This window comes from Saccostrea echinata, unplaced genomic scaffold (genome assembly GCF_033153115.1).
Source record: "Saccostrea echinata isolate AGI-Se365-2 ecotype Australia unplaced genomic scaffold, CSIRO_AGI_Sech_v1 ptg000017l, whole genome shotgun sequence".
In the NCBI taxonomy this organism is placed as follows: Eukaryota; Metazoa; Mollusca; class Bivalvia; order Ostreida; family Ostreidae; genus Saccostrea; species Saccostrea echinata.
In genome coordinates this window covers 3,267,468-3,284,902 of record NW_026889766.1, presented here as the reverse complement: position 1 = coordinate 3,284,902, position 17,435 = coordinate 3,267,468, and the positions used below count along the sequence as shown (strand labels likewise).

At 37.3% G+C, this 17,435-nt stretch overlaps 1 protein-coding gene across 1 annotated transcript; it reads right to left on the bottom strand.

Moving 5' to 3' along the window:
- Nucleotides 1-5,894: 5,894 nt before the first annotated feature.
- Nucleotides 5,895-10,192, bottom strand: LOC133189330 (uncharacterized). Its single transcript, XM_061324721.1, has 4 exons — nt 10,118-10,192; nt 9,839-9,945; nt 8,414-8,910; nt 5,895-6,110 (listed from the first exon to the last, which is right to left on the bottom strand). Exons 2-4 carry the CDS (start codon nt 9,920-9,922, stop codon nt 6,038-6,040), a joined length of 654 nt encoding a protein of 217 aa, XP_061180705.1. The 5' UTR covers nt 9,923-9,945; nt 10,118-10,192; the 3' UTR covers nt 5,895-6,037.
- Between the last annotated feature and the right edge of the window lie 7,243 nt (nt 10,193-17,435).

Genomic DNA, 17,435 nt, shown 5'->3' with positions numbered 1-17,435 from the left:
AAGTCCGATGGTGCAGAAAAACGATTGACGTTTGTGACGTCACAGTACTGAAAACTAACCTTAATCTTTGGATAGGTGCGAAACTAACTCTAATTGCTCGAAAAGTGTGTAGCAACTATAACCTAGATATCTTGGGTGGGTGCGAGACTAACCCTAATCACTCGACTAGTGTGCGAGGACAAACCCTAAATCTCTCGGGTTAGTGCGAAGCAAGGACTAACCCTAATCAGTCGAGTGGTGTGTGAGGACTAACCCTAATATCTCTGGTGGGTGCAAGCAATTAGCAAAATCAGTAAAATTGTATGCGATGACGAATACTGAACTGATGGCTTTCGAATGCAGGACAATGACGTCAAGGATTGATGCAGAATATTGTGATGTCATAAACTTTGATTGTTTCTCTGCACCATCGGACTTTGGCGTGTCAGACCATCGCACTTTAGTGCAGCATGTCTCATAGGAAACGAGCCATCGGCCTTTGGCGTGACCATCCGACTTTGGCGTCCGTACCGACATCAAACCATCGGGGTTTGGCGCAGACCATCGGGGTTTGGCAAGACCATCAGACTTTGGCGTCACCACCAGACTTTGGAGTCTTACATATATATGTAAAGTTTTGACCCTATTGGGACCCCATTCTAGCACTGGGCCATACTTGAATAAGTCTTTATCTATTTTACCACTATAAAGAAAAGATTTCTTCTTAGTTATGTATTTTCTGGCTCCTTGCTTTTTATTTTTTTAAATAACCACTCCATATTCAACACGAATCAGTTATCTCCTCTTGGAAGAAGGGATTCCACTTTTTTGCTCTTTACCCATGTTACTCAAGGATGGTTTGTGCCAAGAATAGTTGAAATCTTGAGAGGAAAGTAAGAGAAGGGATCAGAGAAACAACAGACAAACCTTGATAACAAAAGCAACCAGAGCCTTTGGCTCAAATGAGCTAAGAATTCACCACTTATGATTTATCTAATAAAAAACTAAGGCAATAAGACTCGTTTATTCTTACTTTTGTTTCCATACAGAGGATTCCAAGACAACTTGGATAAAATATGGAGCATCTTAACTGGCTAACAAGCTGTATCCCGAACTGTCCCATAATTTTGGTGCCGACTAGCTCTTTTATATCTGTTGTATCTTGATTAACTGGAGCATCTTGTACCTAAAATTAATGAATAAAAAGTGGAAGAAAACGTACTAAAACATATTGGTCTGTGTTATTAACAACACTTGACAGTGCTTAGATGATGAAAATTTAAATATATTTAGCTATCAATTTTTGTATCAAGTTCCATGAATTTTTTCAAGAAAATTCCTTTACAGGCAGTTAAATTGTTTCCATGAAATTTAATAATAAAATTAATAAGGTTTATTATTATCATTTTATTAATTTATAAAGCGCAAAATTACATATAGTTTCTATGCGCTGTACAATGTTTTTGCTAACATTCAATGACAATATATCAACAAAAGACCTATCAGGGCTATGATAAAATGATTATGGAAAATAAATGATCAATAAAACAAAGAAAGACCTTAAATAAAACATGGTAGTAAGATGAAAATTGGTTAACTTAGAATAAGCAAGATAAAAAATAAAAACTGAAATGCAAATAGTTATTCATATGATAGTACAGGGCTAAAGTGAGTTTGCGAGAGATTACACATGGGGTCCTTGATTTTGTGTTAGAATTTTACATACACAGGGCATATTCACGCTTGAACAAGAGTGTTTTTAGGTTCTTGTGGAATGCTCCATGTGCTTCAAGCTCTCGAAGTTCTAATGGCAGGTTATTCCACAATTCTGCACCTAATGTGCTTATGGCTCTTGCACCGTATTTGTTTAATGATTTCTTTACTATCAGTTTCCATTTGTCAGATGATGATCTCAAGGTCCTATGTGGCTTGTAAAACATAACTCTCTCATATATGGTTGTGCTGAGGAGGAGTGCAGTGACTTGTAAATGGTTGTTAGCACTTTAAACACAACACCTTGTTTTACAGGCAGCCAGTGGAGTTGTTGAAGTACCGGCATGATATGTTGTCTATAGCATGTTGTTGTGAGACAACGTGCAGCGATGTTCTGAGCCACTTGTAACTGGTGCATGGTCCGATCGGTTACGCCAAGCAGAAGGGCATTGTGATAGTCAAGGTGGGATATGACTGTTGCATTGATGACCTTTGCGCATGCTTCCTGGGTGAGATGTTGTTTCACCTTGGAGATTCTCCTAATGTTGAAGTACATCTTTCTTACCTTGGAGCTGACTTGTGTTTATATTGATAAGGTGGCGTCCAGGGCAGCACAGAGGTTTTTTACAGTAGACTTAGATGTCACTATTGCCTCACCAATCTTCAGGCCGAGATCCTTCACACAGTACTGTTTATGACTTGTGTGCAAAAATAAACAGGACATGTGTGCCACTAATAACACACATATTTTCTCCATAGATCTGTGTGTGACAGCAACAATAACACAGGAAATGTCTACTCCATACACCCATGTGTGACAATAGCACAGCAATCATGAGCAACAATAAGAAATTAAATATTTACTCCATAGATCTGTGTGTGACAATAGCACAGCACACAAGTGCAACAATAACGCAGCAAATGTTTACTTTGTGCAACAATAACACAGCACACACATGATACAATAACACTGCAAATGTTTACTCCATTGACCTGTCTGTGACAATAGCACAGCACACATGTGAAACAATAACACAGCAAATCTTTACTTCATAGATCTGTGTATGACAATAGCACAGCACACACATGATACAATAACTTAACAAATGTTTACTCCACACACCTGTGTGCAACAATAGCACAGCACTTCAGTGCAACAATAACACAGCAAATGTTTACTCTATAGACCTGCGTGTGACAATAGCACAGCACACACGTGCAACAATAACACATTAATTGTTTACTCTATAGACCTGTATGACAACAGCATAGCATACATGTTCAACAATAACACATCCAATGTTTACTCGATAGACCTGTGTTCAACAATAACACAGCACACACGTGCAACACAATGCAGCAAATGATTACTCCACAGGCCTGTGTGTGACAATAGCACAGCACGTGTAACAACAACTCAGCAAATTTTAACCCCACAGATGTGTGTCACTACCATATAAAGGGCATTTTGGGGGGTGGAAATTTTTGTGATTTGACCCATGAAAGGTAGCAAATTAATTTCTGCATTTTCAATTTCTGTGGTTGCATTATGCAGCAAAAATTATTTAAAGAATAGAACACCAAATTCTAAGGATTTGGCAAAATACTGACAATCACATGTAAACACTTTACAAATTCATTTATTTAAAGACATGATGATCAAAGATGAGAGAACTGATACTAAGTTCTACTATCTTTTAGTTAGTCTTCGTAAACTTTTTTCAAAACCTTTTTAAGAAGTTATGAAAAAAACATTAAACCAGGTTGACTGACATATGCAAATCTTATCAGATTTGCATGTATAAAATATCTGAATTAATAGTGAAGTAATTTGCGATTGCAATTTTTGTGGATTTGTCCTACCTGCAAAATTTTGCAAAAATTGGACAGACGCAGAAAAAATACCTGTTAAATGGTATTTCGAATTCATAACATGTTTTAATGTACACTATAGACATGTGTGCTGCAGAGAGTTTAAAAAGCTTTTTTTATCAGTCACACTTAAATCACTTAACACTTTTTGTTTTAAAGACATGTTACCTTGACATTGTAGAGACATGTTACCTTGACATTGTATAGAGACATCTTATCTTGACCTTGTATAGAGATAAGTTACCTTGACTTTGTATAGAGACATGTTACCTTGACATTTTATAGAAACATCTTACCTTGACATTGTATAGAGATAGGTTACCTTGACATTGTATAGAGACATGTTACCTTGACTTTGTATAGAGACATGTTACCTTGACATTGTATAGGGACATGTTACCTTGACATTGTATAGAGGCATGTTACCTTGACATTGTATAGAGACATGTTACCTTGACATTGTATAAAGACATGTTACCTTGACATTGTAGAGACATGTTACCTTGACATTGTATAGAGACATCTTATCTTGACCTTGTATAGAGATAAGTTACCTTGACTTTGTATAGAGACATGTTACCTTGACATTTTATAGAAACATCTTACTTTGACATTGTATAGAGATAGGTTACCTTGACATTGTATAGAGACATGTTACCTTGACATTGTATAGACATGTTACATTGACATTGTATAGAGACATGTTACATTGACATTGCATACTGTATAGAGACTTGTTACCTTGACATTGTATAGAGACTTGTTACCTTGACATTGTACATAGAAATGTTACCTTGACCTTGTATAGAGACATGTTACCTTGACATTGTATAGAGAAATGTTACCTTGACATTGTATAGAGACATGTTACATTGACATTGCATACTGTATAGAGACATGTTACTTTGACCTTGTATAGAGACATGTTACCTTGACCTTGTATAGAGACATGTTACCTTGAACTTGTATAGAGACATGTTACCCTGAACTTGTACAAGTCCCTTGAATAAGGGGGATGGCAAATCCTCTGGTAGTAAATACCTTTTAGGTTAAATATAAGCCTCCAATGTTTCTTTGATAGAAAAATATTCCATAGTGATTAGGGCTCAACATTAATGAATATACCGACTTGTCTATCGGACGAGTTGGAAACTAAAGTTACTTGTCTGAATTATTGATTACTTGTCTGACTCTGAAAGAATATAGTTAAAAAAAATTGTAGAATTATTCTCCAAAATGAAGTAGTTATAATTGATATTGACCTAAATGATTTGTTTAAACATGAAATAATAACAAAAACCTAATTAATCTAAAATATAGTACATAGCACTGTCTAGTGATCATGCAGTATCGATCACTCTCGTCTGTTAATGATACTAGTATCTGGTGATGTGTGACAGAACCACAAAGATTGTATTTTAATGTTTGTGATTAAAAAATATGAGCATTAGATAAATTTTGGGTTTTTTTTAAATAGTATCAACAATATGCCATAATGGTACAAAAAGTAACTTGTCCGATCAGACAGGTGTGTATGGAGACTGACTTCTCCGACCACAAGATGAACTGAACATGGACAATTGGACAAATGTTAGTGTTGAGCCCTGACCCCTAAACCATAAACTAAGTACAGACTTAAGTCAAAATTTCAATCCAACTTTAAAAATAATATTGATAATGAAACAAAATTTTCGTCATATATTTGCATTTAAATATAATAAAAAAAATTGAAAATGTTTAAGCAAATATGTTAAACAGAACTTGAGATATTAAAAATCAAACTTTTGACTTAAGTATGTTCTCAGTTTATGGTCTTGAGGCCTGGTGATTCATATATACCTCTACAACCTTTTTTTTGGGGGGGGGGGGGGGGGGGGGGGGATTTTAAATTTAATACATGAATAATTTAATTCTGGTTGAAACGCTGTATTTGATTGGATAAAAAATTTACTTTATATCGTATAAAATGGGTTGCCTACGTCACAATGACTTGTGTCGAAAACGTATCGATCCGCCTGAGGTTACATTTAAATTTTGTACAAATTGAAGTCATTTTTAAGACAATCATCTTTTTTTCTTACACTAAATGAATGAAAATTAAATTATAAGGAATGAAATTAATAGCTACCCAATTTATACGCTATAAAGTGGGTTGGAACAGTTTACGCTTTTTTATAAACCGCTTCGCGGTTTATAAAGCGTAAACTGCCCCAACCCACTTTATACCGTATAAAATGGGTAGCTATTAATTTCATTCCTTAAATAAATTGAGGCCACTTTCAGAATTGACAGCTATAAACTACTGTATATCTAATCATACTCACCCTTCACTTAAAAAGAAGATCTTTCCAAACACTTTAAAATAATTCTGGAAATAATTTTTGTCTGGCCATCCCTCATTTTGCTTTGATGAAGATACAGGCTCTTTCAATACCAGTTTAAGCAGTAATTCAGTCTCCCGTGCAAACCGTCTTCAGGCTGAATTAAACAATACAGCAACCTCCAGAGCAGACTTCCCCACAGCAGAATCCAATGCTCTACAAAATCTGAACAAAGAAAAAGTATTACATCTAACTTTTTTTTCTTCTTACCTCCTATTTATTTTTATTTTTCTTCACTAAAGGGATTTCATTAAATGGAAAAAAATTATAGCACCATACATGTATGTAGAAAATCTACCAGCCAACTTTTCCTTTTGACTGATGCAGAAGCAATAAAATTATAACTTAGGCCTAGATAAATAAATATTCCAACCTGGAAAAAAGAGGGTATTTAAGTAAAAAAATCTTTTTATTTTAGCTTTTTTATTATCTATTTGAGACAATAAACAGCATTATTTTATAAAAGAAACAATATTCACTTCTTTTCCCCAAAACGATGGCTTATGCTGCCATTTTCCCAGGGGCAATTGCTGACAAGTATAGGATTTTGTGTTGTCTAAAAGACACTCGACACAAAGTTTGTTTATTTATTTGTTTGTTGTTTAACGTCCCTCTTATTTGTTTGTTGTTTAACGTCCCTCTCGAAAATTTTTCACTCATATGGAGACACCACCACTTGCCAGTGGAGACCTGCAAATATTGACCTATGCTCAGCACTTAGGGCCATTGAGCAGAGATGGATCTTTTTCATGCCAGCACCTACTGCGACACAGAGCCTTGGTTTATATGGTCTCATCTGAAGGACAGGTCTCCATGTCCCAGTGCTGAGATGTTCATTTTATATTTTCTATTGCTGTGGCAGAAAACAATACAAATATATGTAAATGTATCAATTTATTAAATTGTACAGCTTTATCTTGATACATGTGATATTGCATGATCATATTGTGATACACATTGTATCATCAGGTAGTTTGCGATACTCAGGCCTAGCTTAGGACATGATTTGTAAAAACGGTAAATACTGCATAGTTAAGCATTTCAAATATTGACTTTTTAGCCCAGTGGTTCCTAAGAAGATGTTAAAATGACCCTATTGTATATGTCTTTTTTGATTTTCTCCATTGGGAAGGGACATGAACCTTCAATTGAGGAAATCTGAATTCCTTCACACATGGGTACTTTGTACTAAGTACCAAGTTTTGTTGAAATTGGAACACTAGCTCTGGGAAAGAAGATAAATATGTGAGCAGTTAATGACGATGTCGACAGAGAACAAAAAATTTCCAAACTTGATATTACAATTACTTATCAGCCAAGGTTAAAGTCTGATCAAATTTTGTACAAGTGAGTCAAACTGCAAGGTAAAGATCTCAAGGTCAAATATGTTGGTACCCAAAGAAAGGTCTTGTTACAAGGAATACACCTGTGAAAAATGAAATCCATAGCTCTATCCAATAAAAAGTTATGGGCAAGGTTAAAGTATTTGCATACAAATAAACAAACAGATAACTAGAAAGCCAGACAGATGGACAAAGCAAAAACCATTTGCCCTGAATCTTTGATTATGGGGCATAAACAAGAGGCCCATGGGCCACAGCGCTCACCTGAGTAACTTTGGCCTTGCTGTTTTTCACCTGATTTCTCCCCCCCCCCCCCCCCCGTAGTACTTATTGTGGCCCCGCCCTATCCCCAGGGGTCATGATTTGAACAATTAGAATCTACACTACCCCAGGATGCTTCCAAGTAAGTTTCAGCTTATCTGGCCTAGTGGTTCTTGAGAAGAAGAATTTTAAAAGATTTTTCTTATTAATTTCAATGTACAACTTGGACTCCCTCTTGTGGCCCCGCCCTACCCCCGGGGGTCATGATTTGAACAATTAGAATCTACACTACCCCAGGATGCTTCCAAGTAAGTTTCAGCTTATCTGGCCAAGTGGTTCTTGAGAAGAAGATTTTTAAAGATTTTTCCTATATATTTCTATGTAAAACATTGATTCCCTATTGTGGCCCCGCCCTACCCCCGGGGGTCATGCTTTGTACAATTTAGAATCTACACTACCCCAGGATGCTTCCAAATAAGTTTCAGCTTTACTGGCCCTGTGGTTCTTGAGAAGAAGATTTTTTAATGACCCCACCCTATTTTTGTCTTCTCTTGATTATCTCCCCTTGTGAGGGGACTTGGCCCTTCATTTTAATAATTTAAATTCCCCTTCACCAAAGGATGCTTTGTACCAAGTTTGGTCAAAATTGGCCCAGTGGTTCTTGAGAAGAAGTTAAAAATGTGAAAAGTTTACAGACGGACGGACAGACAGACAGACAGATGGACAGACAGACGGACAGACGGACGGACGGACGACGGACAAAATGTGATCAGAAAAGCTCACTTGAGCCTTCGGCTCAGGTGAGCTAAAAACTTTGATCTTGATAAGAAAAACTGACTTTGAAACAAGTATCCAATAACTTACTCATTCTTAGAATCAAATTCTGATGAATTTTCCTGCATCCTTTCGATGTCTTCATTTATCTTCCTAGATATTTTCTCTCTCGCCTCTATTACGTCTTTAGCTGAAGCACACCTAATGTCTTGGAGATCTCCCAGATCATATGAAAATGTCAAATCTTCTTCAAGTTGTCTTGTCAAAATGCTGGTCATTCTGCTGGGATCGGGACAAAAACCTTCCCTATTCGTAAAAGCATCTTTCACTTCTTTGATAAAATTTTCAAAGGTTTCTGGTGTCTTCTCAAATAAGATATTTAAGTACTCCAGATCCTGATTGCCCCATTGACTATGTGAATTATAGTTCCCTGATTCATTACTTGAAAGTGAGCTTCCTGAGCTAAATGAGTCTGTTTCTTGTTCAGCGTCACTCAAAGAAATGTAGTTGGAGTGAGGGGGTGGTGGATGTTTCTTTCTTGTTTGTAGTTCTGCCTTACTGGAGCCTAATGTTTCACTGTCCAGGACCTTTCAGACACAAAAAAAAATGCATATAACAAACTGTAAATACATGAGCATGACGAATGAGTAATCTTGCCCCTGCTTGAGGAAACATATTTGAAGACTTTTGTATTTTATTCCAACATCATCAAACTTTCATTCCCTTATTGTAACTGCACTAGTGTTGGATAATCAGAATTTTTTTTGTAATAATCAAAAAGTCCAAAATTTATCCTTATGAAAATCATTCATTTTGTATTGGACATGTTGTAAAACAATGACAACTTAGCATCCATGTATGTCTTAAAATTATTAGATTCCAACTATTATATGAAATGTTATAATTAATAGCCATATGCCTCTACCATATTGCTGCAAAGAAGTACAGCAAACATCAAGCCCTATGAAGCTGTTTCATTTTTAAGTTAAATTTTTATATATGTTTTTAATCATACTGAAAAAAAAATACTATAATCAACTTTTAGCAATCAACCTTCAATTGTCCGTGACATATCACTGGTAAGCACCCTTGCCCCAGGGGTGATAATTTCATCAAACTGGGGGTCCCAGGTTATCAATATGGTTTGTTCCCGTTTTGCACACATTTGAATTTCAGGTAATCTGCCTAATCTGCACTTTTTTTAGTATAGGAAATTTTATGTGAAGTATATACTGACAAAATTTACGGAGGGGGAAGCAACCCTATGCCCCCCTTTCCCCCTCCTTATTCCTAAGGGCCTATATTTATATATTAGGTCAGCAGTAGTGAAATACAACCACTAATTGTATATGGCAAATAGATATTTACAAGTATCATGTGTATTGAGCATGCATGCAAATTACTCATATGCAAAAATGCCCTTTTGTGCAATATTTTGCCTTTCATATATCTTTTTACAGAATTTTATATTATCAAATTGATGTTATAAATAAATAAAAAGCATATCATTCTTACCAAGTTTGGATTTTCATCTTCAAGATCACTAGCCTTCCTTTTCAGAGTTCTCTCAGTCAAGGTTTTAGGTCTGTTTAAGGCCATTTTTCTTTATCTTCAAAAATAAACTGCAAATCAATATACAATCATTAATGCCAATATAATAGTTATATACATGTATGCAACCTTTTGATGGATCATCCTATCATTTCTCAAAGTTCTTGATCTTTCAAAGTAATTGGTAATTGTGTAAAATAACTGCTATAAATTTTCTCTTTATGAAATAAATAAAGCATTTACTTCTTATCTCAGAAGTCTTTCAAAGTTTTTGATCTCTCCAAGTGTTATCTAAGTTACTCTGATGAGACCGTAGCTCCACTGGTCTCTAGGTATAACAAAGGAAAAGTAGCACTTGGATTTGAAACTTTGCAACATGCAGCAATAAATAGAATTATGTATCTTAATGTAATCTACTTGTATGCCAAGTTATATTGAAATCAAACGAAAACTGTAGGAGGAGTAGCGTTTTGAAGTATTTCACAGAAAGAACCACGCACGCTAACTTTCAAGTTATATTGAAATCAAACGAAAACTGTAGGAGGAGTAGCGTTTTGAAGTATTTCACAGAAAGAACCACGCATGCTAACTTTCGATTCCCACCTATATTTTGTACCCATTTCATTCCATATAAATGGCAGTTTAGCCATTAAAACTTGATTGAATGCAAAGAAGATTTAATTATTGATCATGTTGATTAATTAATAATTTTAAAACCAGTGTCAAAAACTTGATTGCTTTTATTTACAACTCTTTTTTAAAAGGGGGGTTGAAAATTTTGTCTGTTGAAATCAGGCTTTAAAAATCACTAGATTTTCAAAAATGCATGGAAATGGATAAATGACCCTTAAATCTTTCTGTATGTTTAACGTTTGTAAAACTCAACATAAGAGATTTATAAAAGACTTTTCTTTTATTTGTAATCTCATTTGAAATTGGTATTAAAATGACTAATTTTGCAGTTTTTTGTCTGTAAACATGCCCCCCCCCCCCCCCATGAAACAACGAAAGGTTTGGTAGGAATTATCTCTCTTTGCTTTCCCAAATAAGTTATGTTTTACAAAAATTCACATAAATATTTATATAAATATGAAAAATCATTCAAATATGTTAACTTTTGAAATTTGACTTGGAGGTAGGCGGCAGAACAATACTATCCTTCGCAGTTCTTTCTATTTTTAGTAACCATGGCAACACCATTCACTGAAATCAAAAACCGATATACACTATAACCCCATCCACGCCATACTGTCCAGATCAGATTTAATATGTTGTTTTCAGTGGAACATGCAAGGAGCCTAATAACTGACATCACATTAGCATCAAATGACGTCACAATGTAAACAATTGTTACGGAAAGGTTTGCTTAACACAGAGAAATGAGCTTTATTAAAAAATCTTTGACAGGATGAATTCATTATGTAGGCACTTAATGGGGTCATACGGAAATATATAGGGTCCTTGCTTATGCCTCACCCAATAAGCATTTTGTCAAGGACCCCATATATTTCCATATTACCCCTCTAAGTGTCTACATTACTAACAATGTGACATCACAGTCTAGATGTTCCAAATGTCTCCTGCAATTTGAAGGGGTGAATCTAAGTTAAAACTGAATAGGTATCCAATCCCCATCTGCGCTTGCCCCAATGTCAACATATTAGACTCTATTTTACATGTGTAATTCTTCACATTTTTCAAGTTGTCAATTTATTCTAATTGAAAAATTTCATACAAGTAAAATTTATCATGTTTATGTTCACTTGTCCGACAGAAGAAACCTTAATGTAGAGCCCTGAACTAAAGGATTATGTAAATTAAAAGAATCATATTGAAACGTAATAGAAACATAATAGAACACACCCATGAAATGGAATATAACCTGACACCCCTTTTGAAATAGATTGTTCTAAGGGTATATAAGTCAGTGCAGCGGGCAGCTAAAGAGAAGTCTGCAGAGAGAAGACAGAAAATGTAAGGTGCACGTAATTATTGAAGAAGTAAGAAATACGGCTAGGGTAGGAATTTGAATAAGCTCACCAGCAGGAGTGGTATTTGGGGAATTAATCTGGGAGTCAGGAGGTAGTAGGTCTTATTAGATTGAGGCGCCTGATTCTCTATATTAAAAGGAACCCTTATACCAAGAATACGCAGTGATGGGTTACCCAGTCACGCTAGTCATTGAAACAGAGCACCCGGTAAAACCTCTGATATTTTAATTGTCTTCTAATTACATGTATATATACAGAATCATTATACTCAGGAAAAGTTAAGGAAAATTATAAATGTCTATTCATTTTACTCAGACACAGTACAAGGAAAATCAGATATCCCTTATAAAGAACCTTGATTAAAATATGTTCAGATAAACACGTTACAGTATGATTGGTCTTTAAGGGCATTAGCCTCACCCAGCAATGCATTTGAATACTTTTAAGCAAAAAATGTATTTCCATTGTTTGAGTAACTGTACACTACCTTGTGTGCGTTGAGGCGTGGATAAGTATGATTGCTTTTCACTGTACTGAATTATTACCAATCAATTATCTTGTTGACCATCATTGGCCTCTTTTATAATTTCAATGAAGAAGTAACTGTATCAATTGCTTTATATAGCCCCAAAACTTTTAGAACTTTGAGTACAAAGTCTCTAAAGGAGACGTAATTTGATGAGTGATTTTTACATGATTATTTTCAGAAGAGTTTAAAGTTGAATATTATCACTGCACCAAGGTGCGACTTTTTGTGCATGCTGAGAAAATAACAAATTTAAGAAAAAAGTGTGATAAAATAGCTAAATCAAGCTATTCTGAATAGCTTAATAAAGCTATATAGCTAAACCAAGCTATATAGCTAAATCAAGAGATTGTGCCGACCTGATGAAGATAACTGTAATTGAAACATTTTAAGGATGACATAAGAAAATTTTATCAACTTATTACAATTTTCTGCATTTAGTATTACACATAGAGGTCATTCACCGGTGCATCGAAACGCCAAAATGTCGGGTTTCTGCCGAAATGTAAGTAGAATGCGCCGAAATGACTAGTGAAATACTGCAATGACTGTGGATATCAATTGATACGGATACTAATACCCCACAAACATAAACTTTTTGAGGTCAATCCTTACCCCTAAGGTTTTAGAGCCCATTTTATCGTAAATATTGGGGGAAACAATTATAGGTCATACTCATATTTCACAACTTGAGGAAAATATATCAAAGGGTAGTGCAAGTTTAAAGAAACTGGGGGGATAAGCCGAGCCATATGCCTACATAACGATCGATAAAAAATCAATAAATTCATTTTACAAAAATTTCACTTTTTGTTGAATTAATGTAATGCTTATTACCATTTGCATACAAATTTGACAAAACCTGAATACTGTAACAGCGAAAATGATTCTGATTAACAAAACAAAATGGCATCACGCTCAATTTTCACAGAAACTGACATAAATTGGATGATATAACTACATTTTTTAAATAGAGTGGGTCATCGTACCATTTTTTTGAGAACGATTAATGAAAGGCAATGGAAAGATGTTGCTTTTCACACTTGCAAAAATTTGGTATGAAGACCCACTCTACATAAAAAATTAAGTTAACTTACTTAAATTTTCACCGTGGTCTTAAAAAATTCTAAGTCCAAAAACGCTTGCTAAATATAGAGAACTGTATGCTATTTAGATAGACATGTAAGTGCGACTCCGTGGTCTAGTGGTTAGCGAGGAGCCCTTTAAAGGGACGTTTATTGAGGAAAGTGTTCGAGTCATACTCTGATTTTTTGATTTTTTTTTTTGATTTTTTTTTTTTTGGTTTTAATTTTGTTTTACTTTATAAAAAATGTCTTTTGGAATAACATATTTTTCACTGAAAATAAAATATATACATGTAGTAATGAACTTATTTACAGTAAATTATTTAATATGCCGGATAAAAATTATAATAGATATTTGAATACTTTTATTCCCGTTTTTATTTATTTTAAATAAAAGCTCTTCTAGATCACCATTATCATTATAAACGATGTTAACATTTTTATAATATCTCCACAATAAGTGTTAACACTCAATATACAGATTAATTAAATAGAAGTCCTTACCCATGTTAGACATTTGTGACAGTAAATGAAAGTCAACTGTTTAGCTTGTTTAGAATATAAATATCATTTTGAAAACTACGGTAAACATTAAAATGCTTAAGTAAATTCAAACAATTGAGAGATTTTTTCCAATAAATGTTCTTGCATAGCCGAAAAATGGGCATGGGCACATGGCTCGTCCTATCCCCCCAGATTCTTTTCCAAACAATTATGTAAGCAGGTGTTTCAGTCAAAGAGGGACAACTACTAAATCTTTAATTTACAGCCCTTGTTTTCAAAATGCAGTTGAATTTCTTCCAACCAAAGTTTACTTTCATTTACCAGCTTTGTTGCTTCACTTCACTTCATTATTTACCTCAATACAATTTATCAATTTATGACGAAGGCCGGGAAAGGCTCTGGAAGATTCCAACCGAACCTGCTGCAAAAAATCATTGCGCTAGATTTCTTTTATCTTAAAACTGATTATTTATATTATAGAAATGTCTTTGAGCAGACTGTTGAAGCAGGTTCAATGTGAAGATTTTCAAAACAATGGATGGAGACATGCACATTGTACGCAGAGACATGCTTCTGATGTTGTATACCTTGTTTTCCACACACACACAAATACGAATCATATAAACGAACCCTTTGAAAAAGATAACCATCCTTACCTTGACATAATCAAATGTTTTTGTCTGAAGACCAAAGAGTTATAAGATTCTTCTACTTTACTCGTCCATTAGTCAGCCCTTGGTTGTTGTGAGAATTAGGGAATTTCAAACCCGATCTTTATATAATTTCTTTAATTTTTTTTTTCTTTCTTGAATAGTTTTGTAGTTTTTTTTTTAATGCTATTGGTATGTAAGTCAAAAGAATTGCCATGTAGGTATATTTATGAAGTGCAATATTACACAATAGTCCCAACTTCCTCTCAGTCTGTCTAAAATGATCCAAATGGAAAATAATGTAGTATCTGTGCGACTGTCCCGTGGTACGACTTACTGTCTGTATTACTTCAGACGGCGGGACAGTCGCACGGACCTCTTCTACACGTGGATGCCGAGTTGACAGGACGTGTCAGGGACAGCAGCGGAGCAAGGAGTCGGCCCGGGCCAGAACCTACGGATCTGTATATATTGTTAATAAATATTAGTAAAGAACCTCAAAAGACTTTACTGGCGCCCAACTCGCGGGGCCCGGGAGATTCCCGTACTGCTGTCAAAGTTGTTTTTTTTTTTTTCAGGCATCGTTTTAGCCGCCATTTTTGGTGCTGCTAGGTATGTGAGAGCACGTGTTGGTTTTTTATGTATTTCTTGAATCAACTTTCAGAATTAATTTGTATTGTCTGTGATTTTATCTGATTTATTGTGATATTTTATTATGGATATGTCGGTAGAGGAAGCCGTGTCGGCTTTAGGCCTGGGCACTCGCCCGGCTGACACGCGGTCAGACAATACCACCCCTCACACTCCGGGTAGGGTGGGGGGATACCCCGGGGAGGGGGGTTATTCACCATACGCTTATAGCGGGAGTGAGCATTTTGCCTCCCGTCACACACCTTTTGCTCAGTCAATGTCAGGTCACATGGGAGGGGGGTTGCCCCTGGGGGGCCCCTCTACACCTATGCCCGGCCTGCACTCGGGCATCCCCTGTGGGGAGGGTAGTGTATTACATGGAGAGTCAGAAAAAGAGGTAAGGTTTGCCCAGAATCAATTTGGCTCACCAGGGATGACGACCAGTGATTCCCTGGAGGCCTCTCTAGGTAGCCCGTGTAGGTGTGGCTCACCTGGTAGCACTGTGGGTTGTAGCCCACCTAAACAAGAATATAGTGAGGCCCCTTCAAATTCAGGGTTAGAGCATCCATATTCTTTAGGGCATGTGCATTCAGTTAGTAGCCACCCTGTCCTTGTGGGAGACACAGCTAACCTGGGGGGCCCTGCTACTATGGGTTATAGACCAAGCCGCTTGGGTGAGGTTGTACCACACCCACTTGACCCCACCCTTCCGTCTTATACACCGTGTGTTAGTTAGCAACCTGAGAGGCCTATGAGGCCTGCACAGCTCACCTCCGAGTATGATCGTCAACATGTGAGGCCCGTAGATCCTGTAGGGCTCACCTGGGACCCTGCACCCATACAGAGCCAACCTAGACTAGCAGATTTTGGTGCGCCCTTTCTCCCTGGGGATGATTTGCAACCCCGGAGCTCAATGCCACGCACTATATCTGCCCCAGCCCCTGTAAATGTTGGAGTGTCACCAGCAATGGTTCATTTACAAGTAAATCCTTTAGACACTGGTGTGACTGCTGCCAGACCCCAACCTACATCATTGTATGCTAGTTCCCCAAGCACACCTTATCATGTGCCCCAATCAGTGTACATCAATCCTGGGGGTAGGCATGCCCAACCCCCAGTACCCGACCACACCCAGTCTGTGTTGTACCGAGGCGAGAGTACTCCAGCCACACTCCATGGTATGGCTATGCCCAATGCACTGCAGCACCATAGTGTTCCTGTGTCAATGAATTGTAGTCCTGCCCATCCCGATACCCCAGCCTGCCATTTTGGAAGGGAGGGGGAGAGGATAGCACATGTTCAACCTAACATGTATGGGGCAGCCCATCCGGGATACTATGCTAGTCAGTCAGTCCCGGCTAATCAGGCTTGCAACTTTAGTACACCAATACATTATGGCTCACCTGGTTACCAGGGCACCACACCATACCCAAGTAGGGCAGCCACTGGGGGTAAGCCCCGGTATAAGGACCTTAGGTATGATGGTAAGACCAGTTGGAAGGCATTTTTGCACAAGTTCGTTAGGTTATCTCGCAGCCAGCTATGGACAGAGGAGGAGCAGCACGACCAGTTTTGTTTCTGCCTTGAGGGGGCAGCAAGCGAATACTACACCTTGCTGTTAGAAACCAGTAGCCAGCTCCACCTAGGTGAGATCTTGCAGAGATTTGAGAAGCGTTTTGGCTCCTCTGCCCCCGATCTCACTCATCAACTCAACTTCCAGGCTGCCAATCAGAATCCAGGAGAGTCACTTCGTCAGTGGGCAGACAGGGTGCTGAACTTGGGAACGCGAGCCTTCCCTTGTGTGCCGGACGTGCACACACACGCCATACCTAGGCTGTGTTATGGAGCCGAGGACCGAGATGCTGGCCTTTACGCCCTCGACGGACATCCCCGGACTGTGGAGGATGCCGTGGAGCGAATGCAATACTACCAGCACTCCCGGCTACATAGGCCTAAAGCCAAGAGAGAGGTGCGGAAGTTGATCCTCGGTGAGGACACTGGACGGGATGATCCTGGGATGGGAAATGTGGATGCTAGGGAGGAGCTTGAAGCTCTCCGGAGCAGGATAGAGAAACTTGAGGAGGCCCTGAGGCAGAAAGGATATGCCCCCTTTCCGAAACCTCGGAGGGCTGGTTCCCCGCTATCCAGATGGACGGCTCATAAGCGGAAGCCTTC